This window comes from Crotalus tigris, unplaced genomic scaffold, assembly GCF_016545835.1.
Source record: "Crotalus tigris isolate CLP2741 ecotype Arizona unplaced genomic scaffold, ASM1654583v1 scf7180000017800.2534000, whole genome shotgun sequence".
NCBI classification, from domain to species: Eukaryota; Metazoa; Chordata; class Lepidosauria; order Squamata; family Viperidae; genus Crotalus; species Crotalus tigris.
This window is the reverse complement of record NW_024096645.1, coordinates 1,741,191-1,757,870: the sequence shown is the minus strand read 5'-3', so window position 1 is coordinate 1,757,870 and position 16,680 is coordinate 1,741,191. Positions and strand designations below refer to the sequence as shown.

General features: G+C 37.5%; 1 protein-coding gene across 1 annotated transcript in view; it reads right to left on the bottom strand.

Annotated features, from left to right (window-relative positions):
* PLCB2 (phospholipase C beta 2) overlaps nt 1–16,351 on the bottom strand; it is a 48,696-nt gene extending 32,345 nt beyond the window's left edge. Inside the window, exons 1-11 of the mRNA XM_039342668.1 lie at nt 16,328–16,351; nt 16,195–16,263; nt 14,282–14,422; nt 13,419–13,498; nt 12,723–12,776; nt 11,624–11,699; nt 10,140–10,240; nt 9,046–9,212; nt 6,433–6,579; nt 5,761–5,918; nt 361–443 (exon numbers count right to left, since the gene is read on the bottom strand). Coding sequence (XP_039198602.1) covers nt 361–443; nt 5,761–5,918; nt 6,433–6,579; nt 9,046–9,212; nt 10,140–10,240; nt 11,624–11,699; nt 12,723–12,776; nt 13,419–13,498; nt 14,282–14,422; nt 16,195–16,263; nt 16,328–16,351 — 1,100 coding nt within the window. The remainder of the gene's footprint in view (nt 1–360; nt 444–5,760; nt 5,919–6,432; nt 6,580–9,045; nt 9,213–10,139; nt 10,241–11,623; nt 11,700–12,722; nt 12,777–13,418; nt 13,499–14,281; nt 14,423–16,194; nt 16,264–16,327) is intronic.
* Nucleotides 16,352–16,680: the final 329 nt, after the last annotated feature.

The window sequence follows — 16,680 nt, the reverse complement described above, 5'->3', positions numbered from 1 at the left end:
TTTGCCATATCTTGATTGTCAATCCTGCTTAGCCTTTTGTGAGTTGTCTGAGCACCAAACTGAAAAAACAACTTCCAGAGAAAACCCACAGCTGGAGGAAATATGTTTATTGGCTGAAAACTAGCATGGCACATGCATATACAATTGCTTTCTCATGTAATTGACTGGGATTCTGCATGGAGATTGTTTTTTTTTCCTTTAAAGAGTAGGCCACAGTTAATTTTGATTTGCTAGAAGGTTGCTAATAATATTGCAGCAAGAATTAATTTACCCTGACTGACTGAATACCCTCCTCCCCACTTCCAGTTTATCAAAACACAGATTCAGTCTTTTCCCACTGAGTAAGATCCTAATACTCACAAATCCACATGGTTCTCAAAAGACAGGATTACGGGGTAGGGAGAGGTTTTAAAAGCACTTTCTGCAATAGCCTCAACTGCATCCTGTACGAGACAAAGAGAGAGAAGGAGAGTGAAGGAGAGATTGGCTTTTCATGAATGTAATTGAATGTTTGCATAGGTAGAAGAAACCTACATTCAAATGCTGATGCTGGGTGGTTCTGGGGAGAATTTTAGTTGAGCAATATCTGGAAAACCACGGATTACTCATGTCTGGGAGAAAGCCTTCACATATATAACTGGAACCCAAATCAGTAATATGTGCATATTTGTGTGGGAATTATCAGCGCAATACTGTACAATGGTCAGTTGCCTGAAAGTCTCAGAGATTCTAGTATCACGTGAACAGTCATTTATAGACTGATGCCTGATGTTAAAGGACAAGAGACCATGACTACAAGTGAAATGGAGAATGCCATTGTCATGGTTCCGACAGATGGAACTCTTCAAAGAACTTCGAGGCATTGTTTATCTTAAAGATTCTTTATTTGAGTAGCATAGCATTGGCACTAACACAGTCGTAGCCAAAAACTGGATTCACTTCCCCTGAGCCCATAGTATCAAAGCACAATTCCCTCCTCCAATTAACAGTCATAAATCACATTCTCCAATTAGTTTGAAATGCAGGCTCTCCCTCCATTTCTCCAGCCGCCAATTCTTATCATCTCTTATTTCATTAACCTTGGTTCACACACTAAGTCCAGTATTATTATGTCTATCTAAACTCTCATGCACAATCCTCCCCCCCCCCAGCATCATCTAACTCTAAAAGTAAATAAAACACAAGAAGAAAATGGTTGCATCTCTAACTGTTGTCAAAGCAAAAACATCTGAGGTTAGCAATGTTGAAAGCCATAATGTCCATAATTGGGAAATAGTATAATGTCTGATTATATTGGGAATGTGTTTAAAGCGTATACAGTATGGGTTTATACCCTAATTGTCTGTGGTGAGAACTGCAGAAGATTTGAAAAAAATGGTATTTTGGGGGGGAAAAACCCCACTGGCAATTATTTCATAATATTTGGAATTATTTTGACATATATAAATATACCAAAATACAGAGATAAGCACTTTTAAAATGAGCAATTGTGTCTTTGTCCTCTTCTAATTTTATAGGCTGAAATTGCAATTAAACTCTCCTAACTTTAGCCTGATTACACCTCAATCTAATTTAAAATGCAACTGCCATGGCAATTTACTTGCATTTTATAATGACCTATTCCATACACCAAATTAAACATTATGATGACTGAGTCCATGGTCAAATTTATTGTTAAAGCTAACAGCTCTAACCATAGTCTGTAGAGCTACAGATTTAGCCATGGTGTAGCAATCAGAAATTGCACCAAAGGAAAGGATGTCTTCAACAGCATTTTTTTTTCACCCTCTGAGGTTCATCAAAGCTTATTTTCAAAAAGAAAGACCTGCAGTACTAATTAGCTAATCAGCTGAACCTATATACATCTGCCTTTTTATTTGATAAATTAAAAGGGAAAAAGAAAATATCGGTTGGGCTAACCATAGAAAGGTGACATTAGATAGAAGAATAATCAAACTACCTTATTTGTGGCAAGATAAATGTGCATAGAATGAATGAACATAACTCTTGGAAAAGAGGTAGACTGTGGGAGGAGAGGAATCCTTTTAAAAAGTTGACGATCATTAATAAAATTTTCACACCGGCTTCTGACAAAATCATGGAGGCATTTGATCTGGTCCAGCAGAATTTTTGTACCTTCTTAATATTGTAATGAGGTGGGATTTGTTTTTGCTTCTGAGGATTGCATGATTTGAGTATGTGCCAGATCAAAGACCTATTCTGATCAGCACCAATTTTCCTATAGGGGCCAAGTGGTTTTTTTATGAACATTGCATAAGAAGGTCAGGAACTGAAACTGCTGCTCCCCAGTTATCCCGGTCTGATATTAAAAAGCCTCATTTGGAAGAAGTATCATAATAAACAGCTACAGTAATTGTCTTATCCTCTATTAATATGTTTGACCGGTCTTTAAAGCCATTTCTATTCTTGGTATATTGTAATGGTAAAGTTTTTCCTGTCCTGTCGTGTCTGACTCTAGGGGACGGTGCTCATCTCTGTTTCTTAGCTGAGGGAGTCAGTGTTGTCTAAAGACATTTCCATGATCATGTGGCCAGCATGAAGGAACACTGTTACCTTCCCACCGGAATGGTACCTATTTGTCTACTTGGATTTGCATGCTTTCAAACTTCTAGTTTTACAGGAGTTGGGGCAAGTAACAGGAGCTCACCCTGTCATGTGATACTCGGACTGTCAGTTTTCCAGCTGACAAGCTCAGCTTCTTTAACGGCTGAGTCATTGCACTCCCTACCTCTTTATATTGTATAATTGAATAAAGTTTATGAATGAGGTTTTTGCTTGTTCCACCACTCACTTTCTTTGGACAATCATGCATTGTGAGACAGCATTCTAATTTTTTTTATCTGGAATTTATATCTGTGGTTTTTTACATTGTGTTTTATCTCGTTGCTGTGTGCCACCCAAAGTTGCTTTTTGTGAGATAGGGGCTATATAAATTTGATAATAAACAAAGAAAGAAAGAAAGAATGCATTTGCAAAACCTCTTTATTTATTTTCCCTACTTCAATACTGTAACTGAAAGTTTTTGATAATACATCTTTCTATACAATTATATATGCCTTCTCCTGTGGTCCAGCCATTGATTAACATCATTTTAAATAGGACATTTATCTTCTGTGGGTAAAATGAAGCTCATTCTGCAACAACTGTAATGCCAAATGAATTTTATCAGCACATAACAAAACTGAGGAAAGCCAAAAAAATGGGTTTTATGAAAGAGAGGCCAAGTTGGTGAACTCCAGCTCACCAAGAGTCAACTGTACTGAATGGCCTATAACCGTGGTGGCGAACCTATGGCACGCATGCCACAGGTGGCACGCAGAGCCCTCTCTGTGAGCACGCACACCATCACCCCAGTCCTAGGCCTTCAGCTCGGTTTTATAAAACCTTTTCGCTTTAGGCCTCCACCGCCATGTGCAAAAAAAAAAAAAAGTTCAATCAATCAATTTCAACTTCTTAGGGGGAAAAAAAGACCTTGCAAAGTTGGAATTGATTAATTGAACTTTTTAGTCCCGCCCAGTCTGCCGTTACCACCAAAGCCATGCCCACCCAATGGGCCACGTCCACCCGGCACCCGATAATACATAAGTGGGTTTGGGGTTGCAGTTTGGGCACTCGGTGTCTAAAAGGTTCGCCATCACTGGCCTATAACTTTAGATTGTCTTTTGCAGAACAACTTTTAATTGAACAAGCAGTTGATCATGGATTGGGGAGGGGAAGACTGATCCTGCCTCTTGATCTGATCTGATCCCAAAGGAAACTGATGTAGGTTCAAATCAGGAGAGAGCCACCTCTTTCCACCCACGAGTTATTTTGGAGAGGAAAGCTAAGAAGGAAGAAAGAAGAGAGGGGAATGTCCAAATGTTATATAGGCTATTATGAAAAGTACATGCTGTGCTAACACTCTGTAATTCCTTTTCAAGTTTCATTGTTGTGGTGCAGAGCAATCATCCCCTATAATTATAGCTCCACTCAAGCACAATAGCTTCTATTTGCTCTGTAGATTGCGTGGTGTTGTGTCATGGTAATTATGAGGTCATAAGATGGAGAATATAAATTGCTAACACCAAAAACTACTACCAGGGTAATCATTTAAAGGGACTTCTTATTCTCCCCCCCCCCCCGCTGCTTAAATTACAGCTGAAGGTGGGAACCTACTGAGTAACTTTCTTTCTGAATTTTTGGGACAAAAGAAAATATTTAAATACTTGAAAGAGTAGTAAGAAAGAATAGGATTCTGATTATTTAAATATATAAGTCTATCGTTTATTCTGCATGCATCACTGATGCAATATATAGACCTTAAGCACCTATAATTGAATAGCTATGTCTTATGTGACTTGATTACAGTAATGTCAAAGTATTGCTGTGCAAAACACAGAAAGTAATGGAAAAGTTTAAGACCTTTAAGTTCAAACTCATTTAGGCAAACAAAATATGAACTAATGAAATGAAATCTTTATTATGGTCAAAAACCAGCAAAATATATATTTAGAATAGAGGTACCTGGTTTTGTAGTAGTAAATCAGAGCATATATATAAGGTTCTTGGTGTTGTAATTGATAACATGCTAAACACAAACCATCTTGGGTTTGTGTTTAGTGTCATCTACTCCCCAGTTCTGGGTACAATGCCTGTGTTCCAGATTTTTAAGATCAGTATAGCTAAGTGTAAATTGCTCCAGAGGAAGACAACAAAGGAATATGGAAAACAAGTCCTATGAGGAAAAGTTTAACAGACATGGAGCTTTTATAACCTTAAGATAAGAAGCATGTGCTATTTTTGTATGCTGCCCTCAAAAATAACTGGATCCTCAGAAGCTCCAGAGGCCCTGGATGCTGCTGCTCAAAAATCTCTTGGATCCACTTGGATTCCAACTGAGCAAATCTAAGAGAATTGACTGACACTTTGTCTAATCTTATTGTCTGCAAAGCATTTGATACTGCAGTTCCTGAGGAAATAGGATCCTTAGTTCTATCAACCATGCCACCAATTTAGATCCATGACCTTTAATCCTAGGTGATTAAAATTTCTATAGTTGGGTTCACATGGTTGCAAATATTTTTACATAAATAAATTGTTCTGCCTGCCATGAAAGAGATGGTGGTAGACTCTTTCCTAAAAATTCCATATCTGGATCCAACACTTCTGGACAACTTTTGCCCTATCCTTTTTTGGGGAAAGTTGTTGAGGAAGTGACTGGACTGGAACTTCAGAAAGCTCTGAACTAGATTATCTGGATCTTTTCTAGTTGGGTTTCAGGCTACAAAATACTACGGAGACAGAGTGTTAAGGTTATTTTCCTCCTTTCTCTGAAGCTGGTTCCAGTTGGCATAAGTAGGAAAGAGGAGAGGCCCACTCTTCAGCCCCCTTAGCTGTGGAATGCCTCAGGGTTGGAGACTCCTGCCTTTCCTCTTTAACAACTACATGAAACCACTGAAAGAGGTCATCTTCCAACGTAGAGTGTAGTTACACCAGTATGCTGTTGATACCAGTTGTACATCTTGATCCTGAGCTGACTAAATAATGCCATCAAGATCATATCCCAATGCCTGGAGGATGTGAAAATCTGGATGGGGAAAAACAGTTACACTTAATTCTAGCAAGATGGAGTGGCTGTGGGTGGAAAGGTATTCTGGAATAAGGATTTTCTATCTTTAATTTGGGGTGGGGTAGCATGTTGTCAGATGGAACTATATGGGCTCAAAGAGAACAGAAAAAAAATCACTGGCAAATGCATACCTTGAACAATATTTCAGTTGTCATAGTATACCCGTGGGTGATGATAGGTTCCTCATCTGGAGGACGTCCCTTCCAGCAATCAAGTTCCACACAACGACAACCAGCCAAGAGAGTTTGGCGATACATTTCAGGAGATGAGATTCCAGAAAACTGTCCAGCTGTTAAAAAGAAAAGAAAAGAAAAAAAAGAGGCATGTATATAAAATGTTAACAGTACCATAAAACAATAACTGTTAAAATTACAAATAAAAAATGATTAAAAGATAGGGAGGGCGGCAATTGGAAAGTGGTACCAGAGTGTATAAGTGTGAGTATGAGTGAATGCGAAGGTGTAAAGTTGCTCTGTGTGGGTATGATTAATTTAGCAGACAAGAGGGAAAATGATTGTTCAGAAAGCAAATACATTAGGTGATGTATATGTTAAAAGCACCCAATAGGCTTACAGGCATCTGCCCTATGTTGTGGCAGATTGTGATTCATTTTGCCTATTTTCTTTGATCATCAATGGCTAGATCTTGGTTGATTATCTTTCATAGCATCTGTTACCTAATCTTTTTTGAACTGGCAGAACCAGGAAATGTGGGGAATTGTAATCCTAAACACATATAAAAGTTGACCCCTTGGAGAAAATTATCCTGAGAAAATGAGTGTGTCTTGGTAGATATCACCATACCTGTTAGATAAGTGTTGTGGGATGAGCTGATGAAATAGTGGGAGAGTGGTTGGTTCATATCTTGGTACAGCAGCAGTTTGTCTTGAGATACGATGCTGTTTTCAGGACCACACAGGAACCAAACCATTCCTTCAGGAGACAGTTGTCCTGCAGGAGCAAATAATCACATTGTGACTGACAGTGGAATTCAAGGCCTTGAAGGAGCTGACTGTGAATCAGGGATTCCTTGCTGCCCTCCAAAAGTTTTGGATTTCTATTCCCATTGGCTTCAGCCAGCATGGCCAATGACAAGGAATTGTGGGTGTTAGAGTATAAAACTTTGGAGGAAACTAAGTTGCCTGTTTCTATGTTGGATGCTCAACCGCAGTGCTGGTGCTTTATTCTGACTTAAAACTAAAGGCAGTAGATGTATGATTGTTGTGAGCCATGATTATTTCATAATTTGTATTCCTAATTCCATTCAATCTGATGGAGATTCCTTATTTAGCTATCTTTACTCACTTCCCATTTGGACTGCTGCCATGTGCTCTACATGGGGATGCTCTTGAAGATTACCCAGAAGCTTCAACTGGTCTAGAATGTGGCAGCATATGCAGTCATGGGTGCCCCTAAGTTTATCCATGTAACAGTTCTGTTATGCAAACCACATTGGCTCCTGGTTTCCTTTCTGGTACAATTCAAGGTGCTGGTTATTTCTTTTAAAGCCCTATATGGCATCGGGCTAGGTGGACTGCCTCTCCATAAGAACATCTACCTGTTCTACCATATCACATAAGGTGGACATGCTCCTAGTCCCTTGCCTTAAACATTCCCATTTTATGGGATCTAAGAAGCGGGCCTTTTCTGTGGCAGCCCCTGCTCTATGGAACCCCTTCTCCTTGAGGTTTGGCAGACAATTACCTTTCTACCCTTAAAACCTGGCTTTCCTCCCAAGTGCTGGGATAGGATTTGTTGGATGAGAGGATTTAATAATGGACTGAATGAAGAACTTAACTTTGATGCCAGGTTTTAATGTTTATGATTTTAATAGATACAGTATATATTTTATGATACTTTACTATTGGTATTATTTTAATTGTTGGTTGCGAGCCATCCAGCATTTGACATAAGATGGGTGACTATAACGTTTTAAATGAACGAATGAATAAAATGTGAAAAACCCTTATTCATTTTACCACTTTCATTTTCTTCTATGTCCATTTTCCCCCAGAAGCCATTCTTGACACTACCCAAACAAATATTACCAAATACTTTTTTTAGAGAACATCATAATTACTCTTAAGACTCTTTTTTTTATAAAAAAAATATAGAAGTAGTTCTCATTTAGTGGCCACAATTAGGACTGCAAACTTAGTCATTAAGTGAAATGGTTGCTAAGAGAAAACATGAAAGCATGAGTGTGCTTATGATCTTATTTCAGCTTTCCTTCCATTTACAGACTTAAGAAATTTTAAATGCAAAGATTGGTTGTAAAGTTATTTTTCATCACAGTCATAATTATGAATAGTCACTAGATGTGGCAATTGTTAAATGAAGACTACCTGTATTATTATTATTTGTTTCCATATTCATGGGTTTACATATTGTAATGGAAGTGATCTTTATCTTGATAATGATTATTGTTTGCTTATTGCTGATTACAGATTTTAAACATTCTTGAGGCAAATTAATTAAGAATACAAGGAAAATATAAATAACATGAATAAAATCTTTAATCAAGAAATATATGTACACTAAGTAAATATGGAAACAATTTTCTTTTTTTAGCAGTTGTGATTCACAACCTCCTCTGACCTATTGGCTATTCGTTTTTGTTGGATGACAAAGAGAGAAGAAGGCTATAAGGAAGCATTCCACAATATTAGAAATGCCGTATATTTTTTTTCTGGGAGAAGAGGACTATTGTTCAAGGGAAGGCCAACTGGTATATAATGGCATACCCTGAAGTATTCACAAAACACTTAGAAATCCTGAAGTATTCGTAAGACTCTCAACACTGTCCTGTTCCTGTTGATATTCTGTTGATATTTAGGAGAAAGTTCATTACTAAACTGCCAAATATCCCTCTGTGTGTAGTGCAGTGGTTCTCAACCTGTGAGTCGGGACCCCATTTGGGATCAAATGACCATTTCACGGGGGTCACCAAACAATGCAGTCCGCCATTTTTCCCCCCTTTTCCTTAGCTGTGCTACTCCCTTTTATTCTATTGGCTTTTGAAAGCCAATAGAATAGACTCTCTTGAATAGTGTCTAATTCTATTGGCTTTCAAAAGCCAATAGGAATTGTCCAGGCTGTCTCTGCCCTGCTGAGCCCACCAAAAGTCCCATTCTGCAAACGGTGCTGCACCAGTTGAGTAGTCCTCGACTTACGACCAGTTGAGTAGTCCTCAACTTACGACCAGTTGGGGGTTGCGGCATTAAAAATGTTGAGAACCACTGGTGTAGTGGGTATATGTATATAGATACTCAAACAAGCACACATGAATATATTCACTACTGCTTTATGCTTTCTACCTTATTTACATTCACATAAGAATTGGACAGTGTGTAGCACTCTATTCTCTCTATAGGCTTGGGATCTTGACAAAACTTCATTCTAATGGAAAAGACTCACCTCTTTGAATATTCATCCCACTGGGCTCATATTTTTCTATGAGGCCCTGTACTCTATCTGGTTTGGCAGGAGGGAAAAGTGTGTCATTGAGTTGGGAATTTCGTTGTTTCTTGTTGATAAATTTTGTCAAGTGATCTTTCGTCATGTATGGCTTGGCTTTTGAATGGCTAAGGAGAAACAATGAAGAAGAGTGTCTTTAGGTGTCCCTGGAAAATCCCCCCCGCCCTTAGCAGCAAGGCAACTTTCTTTCTTTTATTTTATTTTAGTATTGAACAAGCTTGTTCTATCTTATCTTTTCCTGCACTGCAAATTTGATTCAGCACTATAAGGCATGAAACAATTGGTGCAAAAATAAAGCTCAATCTAAAATGCTTTCTTTATCAACCTGAAACTTTCTTTGTGCATACTGGACAACTAAGAAATGAACAACTAACACCCATAAAGAATTCCCTTTGTAGAGAAAATGTTATATAATAGAGATACTAGCAATAGCAACAGCACTCAGACTTATATACTGGCCCACAGTGTTTTACAGCACTCTATGGATGGATTATAATGTCGGCATATTGCCCTCTACAATCTGGGTCCTGATTTTATTAACTTTGCAAGGCTGGAAGGCTGAGACAACCTTGAGCTCCATTAGGATCAAATTCCAGACAGTGGGCAGAGTTAGCCTGAAATACTGTATTCTAACTTCTGCGCCACCATGGCTCCTACTTAAGTCATCTTTCCCAATTTGCTCTTTCTGAATATGTTGATCTACAGTTCTCATTATCAAGCACAGCCAACAGGATGGGATCTGGAGGAGGAGTACTGTAACATAGAATATCTGAAAGGCATTAGATTGGGATAAGATCAGTTTATCTCAATAGTCTCTGACAGGTAATGTGTGGCTGACATGGAATGAAATGGGAATAATCTTTCCATCCAGAAAAAAATGCTGGTTGACACAGAATGCAAATTCAGAATCCCAAAAAACTAATATGAATCCAACCAAACTGAAATGCTGAAAGATGAGAACTGTGCTAGATTTCATTGGATTCACCCAGACCCCTTTTACCTACATAATATCTCTTATGCCATCAAAAGCTTACTGTGAGGTAAATATTTCATCAATATCTGGCCGAGGACAGAGGTTCATCAGGAATGTTTTATACACTGTTTCAGGGAAATCCTCTGGGTTGATACCATCATTCTGGAAATGAAAGAGCAGCTCATGATCATACTTAACAATATATTCTGAGTTATAATATGAATTCTTTCTCCTGTGCCTAAATATGGCAAAAGGTTGTTTTTGTCATAAAGAAAAGCTGCATGTAAAATAGAAAAATACATTTAGGAAGAATTTGTTTTCCCTTCAGAATATAACTTTTTTCACACAATGGATGATGTAGCTAGAGTAGAGTGCAGTCATTTATGGGCCCCTCCACCTGTAGTGTTTTTAAAAGTGCCATGCTGTTGTGGTTCTGTTACCTCAATGTGTGGTTTTAGCCCTTCTCAAACTGAGATGATTAGCTTATGCTTTGTTTCTGGCCCAGCAGGAAATACTGCAAATGGGAAGCAAATTGTTTTCCATCAGTGAGAATTTGCAGTTTATCCTGGTTACTTGGCTTATCCACCTCTTCCCACACCTGAGCTTATGTGAAGTACTGAGCATTGCAAGAATGGCAGTAATGGCAACACTTGTGGAATAAAGCAAAGATTCTTCTGAAGGTTTAGACTCAAGGTAAAGATGGTGGCTGTTTGCAAGGGCATTACATACAGTATAACAAGACTTTTGTAACCAGGTGTTTTCTAAAAATTTGGGGATTCCCAAATTTATTAGCCATAATTCAAGAATTTGTGATGATGCAGTCCAACACAACTAAGTTGGGGAAGAGTGGTACAAAACCAAAATGATTACAAAGTGAAAAATCTTATGACTATAACTGCTTATGATTTTACACAGGGCAATATGTACTAACTATGATGGCAAACACCTGATAGAGATGCTGCAAAGGTCGTAACTGTGGGCATTGGTTGCAAAGTTAGTTTTTTTATCACAGCCCTTACCTGTGAATTGTTGTTGTCCAAGGCAGTTGCTGAACAAGAATTACCTTTACAGTTATTTCTCTAGGATATTTGCAAATTGGCAATTGTTTCCAATTTACTATTTGTTTAAATGTTCAACAGTCTTCCCCTCTTTACCTTTTTTACATGCAGGATTATATCTAACTCCTTATTCTTGATACAAGCCAATAGGAATACATTTGCCAACAATCATTTTATTCAGGTATTAAGCCTAAATAAAATATGCACATTCACTGAGGTCCCAATGATCCCATACAAATTACTTCTACCCATTTAGTTCCTGACTTGTCAGACAAAGCTGCGTAGAATATTTTTTTCAGAGGTGGCTGCTCAACTTAGCAAATTTTGTGCTGAAAGAGCAAAACCATTTGCTCAAGAGCTTTGACATGGATAAGTCCATGGAAATCTGTGTTTATTATGTAATTTACATACCTTATCCACAATTAAATTCCAATTCAGTTGATGAGTTCTGGAGTATATACATGTAAGAAAAAAAATAATTACTGACCTTTCCCTTTGGAAGATGACAGGCAGTTAATGCTTCTTCTACCCTTTTTCTGTCTGCAGGAAACATTTGAAAAATACTGAAAAAGAAAGGGATGATAAATTAAAGAGAGACAGGGCCACTAGTGGAAGATGCAGTATTCTAGTGGGAAGACTGCCCGTAAGGATTAACCATTATAATAATAAAATAAACAAAACTCTATCTGAAGGAGAATATTATGTCAGAATAGAGTTCAACCTTCAGTGTCTAAGTTTTATATTAGGCATTCCTAAAGTGAACAGAGCTGAAACTTCTGTATTTCTGGAGCTGAATGGGGTTTTTATTTGAAAGGATGGATTTCTGAAATATCCAACATATATTTTTTTTACAAAGATATCAAGAAATCAAAACGTTAGTTTTTCAGTGACGTTCTTTCAAATGTTGCAGATACGATTTTTGGATAATTCCAGAGGCCACAAAACCAGCATATGAGGCAGCAGATGGCATATGTGCTATAAGATGCCACTGAGATTTAACACATCACAATAAAAGCACCGAATAGAAAACATAAGGAAACTCTTTCACAATTATATTTCCAGGAAGAAGGAATATCCCCTATGAACTATACCACATCCTAGCTCTGACCTACTTTGACCTGCTTTAATCTGTAAACCATAGGGCGGAAGAAGGAGGTTTGTTGAGGAATCAGCCTTTTCAGTGGAAATAGAAAAAGCATGGGCGCATACATAATCGCTCATTCTTCTTAGAGCAAAGGTACAAGGATACGCCCTACTCTTTGCATAAGGACCAAGGAAGTAGTGCATTTAAATATCTATCACAAATATGATACATCAATGATGCTTTGTTGTCAATGACAGTGTATATATGTGTGTGATCAAACTGCTAAGATGGAATATTCCCCCTGTGCAACAGACCTCTACATTCCATTGTATTTTGTGGGATTGTGCCATTCCAGATGAAAAATGCTGAATAAATATATGCTAGGAATAGAGATTAGCTGGTTACATCTATGCCCAAAGCCCAATAGGAGCCTATGCTATAACCAGGGCCATCTCAGATCTGAGTGTATCATTGACCAAAGCATTATGAATACCATACTCACTTCTTGACAGGAATTTTCCCCTCAGCGTTCAGCTGCAGCTTCAGTTTCAGCAGACTGCAGGAAAGGGCAGAACAGATACATTTTCATTAGTTTGGTATCTACAACATTATGGGACAAAATAAGAATGAAGGAAAGTAGCCATAGCAGGGAAAAATATTGAGGTAACCCTGGTTTGATTCCTCAGGAACTGGAGCCTGGAGCCTGTGTGAGTAGAATCAAGCCTGTTAAAAGGATCCAAAATAGAGGCTTTAAGATCCAAAAAGGCAAACAAGGTTATATGCTGCAGTATCAAGCCTGGATCTCTAGGTTTTCACAGGAGGGGATGCAAAGAGAAGGAAGGGGGATAGTTTAGGGAAAGAGAACAGAGATGAGCAAAGAAATAAAGAGGAAGTCCCTTGTTTCCTTCTCCCAAATGGTCAATAAAATGAATTTCAGTGAGTTGATGCTATTTTACTGGTAGGACTGTATTTTCATCAGCTACCCTATGAAGAGAAAGTTTTGCTCATATTTGGCTGTTGTTGTTATTGTTGTTGTTATTTGAAGAAGGGGGAAGATTAAGTACCTTCCTCCTAAGACTGCATAACACTCAAGTGTTTTTAAATGACCAGCTTTCAGCTTCATTCAGCCACCAAACCATACTACTAAGGACTGTCAAAAAAATACTTGGAAATACAAGCTTGGTGAATAACTACTCACATTTTCTCTAGGAAAGTGTAGCGGGAAGCATTATATATAAAGGGGTTCTTAACGAAGTCCATGATATCATCTGCCCAGTTCTGAGAAATGAAGCCAAGGATACAAGCTGAAAGACCAAAACTTGTGAAGTGTAACATCTACATTTCAGTGCATGAGTGGCTGTGCCAGGCAGTATTTCCACATGGAATAAATGCTCATTTCCCATTATTGCTATCCTTTCTAAAGACATGATTCTATTCTATGCCTCTTTTTGAATCATTGACATTTACTTTCTATGTATTTAAACTAAATAGAACAAATTAACATATTTCTCCTATCTAAAATGGATGATCACATTGATACTCAGATTTAGGCATTTGTCAAAATAAATAGAAGGTCAAAAGATATAAAATTTGCTTGAAGACAGTTCAGTCCAATGTACTTAGTTCTTCCTGCCATTTTTTTGTTTACATCACAGTTCTATATAGGTAGGTTTGGCTAGGCTAAAATATCATGAGTATTTCAAGGCCAGGAAAGGAACTCATAACTGGGTGGGGGTTTGAATATGAAAGTAATCAGCCCTAACATAATCACTATATCACACTGATATTATGTTTATTTAGCTTTTAAAACAATCACATATTGTTCCATTTTTATCCATGTCTATATTCGGTGAAATACTTTAGGGAAGAAATGCACATATAAAAAAACACCCTGTAAATTTAATGTCCAAGCTGGTTTAAAACCAGTGCCTATCATCTCTAATGTCAGCACTTTAAACAGAATGTCAACTGCTTGTCTTACATACTATATGGTACTGTGTGGCTATTTTGGTTAGCTTTTGCTTCCATTAACGTCTGAAACTTTATTTTATTTTCTAATACCTTTCCAACATTTTCTTTATAAGAAACAAAATTGTGAAATGTGAGGTCCACCATATCAGGACCAGAAACCACAGTCAATATCTTGTGAAGAAAGTTGTTGTTTGGAAAATCCAACTTGAAAACGTCTCGGAGCTTGTGATTCTGCAAAGGGTAGACATAGAAATTAATAAATAAAAGCACATTAAGAAGGAAAACTGAAAGGAGAAGTGAGAAGACTTGAGAAAACCTTGCTTTAAAATTCAAATTGGGATTGGGCTTTTTGAACACAAAACAATATTTTAATTAAAATAATAGTCTTTACTCACTATTTTCCCCTCTTTGTCTTTCTTAGTTATAGATGAGTTTATCAAGCTGATTTTGGTTTTCGGGTGTATATTATTGCACATCTTATCAAATCCCTAAAATGGCCTTTAAATGCTACAACCAACATAGGGCTATTGGAGAAAAACAGTTTTCAATATTCTGCTTCTTTAATTTGCATTTAGTCAGCATGACATTTTAAAGGTACTCTGTCTGTCTTCATCTTGTTCCACGAGCTTGGCCCTGCTAAGGCCAGAATCCTAAATATCTCTCCTGCTCTAGAAGTACAGGACAACTACTAAGGAAGCAGATGTTTTAGCAAAGACAGTATCTACACTGGAATTCTGTCTCCTGCCCACCTAATGGCTATTTATCAAAATGCAGTTGCTGCTCAGTACAGAGAAGCATTACAATTGCTGGTCTTAAAATTAAACGTGTCAATTGTTACCCTGGGAAAAGGCGGAACTATTTGAACACTTCTATTTTAATGCTGTTGCATCAGGAGGATAGTTAAAGAAATACAAGAAATGCCATGCAAGTGAGTCATATGTCACTGTATTATAAAATGCTTACATAAATTGGTCCTTGTTTGGCACTAAGAAAGAAATATTGTAAAGCTGTGATATTGTTGATGCTGTACTTTCAAGTCAAGAATGCCTTATGTGACTTGACCAGTGGAAGACTTTGGCTGTTGCCATTCAAAATGATTTTTTTTCTTTTTTGAACTCCTCTAAGTGTGTGCAAACCCCAGGCTCTGAGCAATAGTGCACTTCTGTAGCCTATAACACACACACACACACACACACACACACACACAAACACAGAGTGCACACACTGATTTTCTGCCCACAAATTTCCTCCCTCTATTCACAGTAGAAGCTTGACTCTTACTTCTAAAAATCAATACTGTTTCTCTCCTTCCCTTTCTTCAGCAATATTGTGTTTCTTTATGGCACCTCAAACTCTTCTGTTAAAATTTGTTGGTATTCAACTGTGCCAGACTGCTAGCAGAATTATCTTCAGAACTCTGAGAAATCATATGGGAAACCTTCTCTGAACAGGGCTCCAATCAGAGAAGGTGCCACAGCCAAATTTGGAGAGATCTCTCAGCACTGTAGGACCTTCTGTGTATCATTTTTAGAGCTGGAGAGAACATAATGGGAAGGAAAAGGTGCAGATGGAAAAATCCAGTTTTTTCCATTACAGCTGCAGGAACTTAAATCCATTCCAAGATTGCTAAGATATCAGACTGGAAGTTGTTTTTTTGTAACATCTCAAATTGCATAGGGCCTTTTGTACTGTGCACATTGATACAAAAGTTGGGGAAATATTTACTACAGAAGCTTTTTTTTTGACTTGTTGATGAAACAGCAGTGAACAGGGGTACCCCGTGGAGATATGAAAACTGTCAAGATGGTCACAACTGCACAATCAAAACTCTGCTGCTTTTTTGGGCTTGTGACAGCTGTGGGTTTTAGTTCATCACAAAAGATGTATAGGACAGTTTTCCTTGACTTCTAAATTCTCAGTCAGCTCACCCAATTTTAGGAGCCAAAGTCTCCTAAATTTGAGTAGACACTAGGAGAAAGTTATATATTATGTCATAAACTTACTTTAGGAATCTTTGCAAATTTCCCCACTCTAGTATCTCGGACACTTGTAATATCCAAAAATTCAGTTTCCTGCAAAATAAAAAATAGCATGCACAATTTTAGCATCTCTGAAAAACAAATATAAACCTCAAACCAGATCATTTGCATAAACAAGCATATTACTTAGTAACCTAATCATCTTTGGGACTGAGCTTCAGTGAACGTGAATTAGTGTACAGTATATTTTATCTATTTTTTTATAGGTTTAATTCTAACAGATTCCACTAGAAGTAGATTCAGAGACTTTCTTTATCAGACTACTACAAAACAGAAAATTGTAACATCCAAACTAGAAAAAAATCAAATTGGTGTTCAGCTACAGCTACAGCATATAAAAATCATTCTATGCAAAATGTATTTCTACAAAAGATTTATTATTTTGGTTTCTTGAAGTTTTACAGCAGCCAGAAGAAAGAAGCTTAAATTTGCCTCAGGATTTTTGTTTCA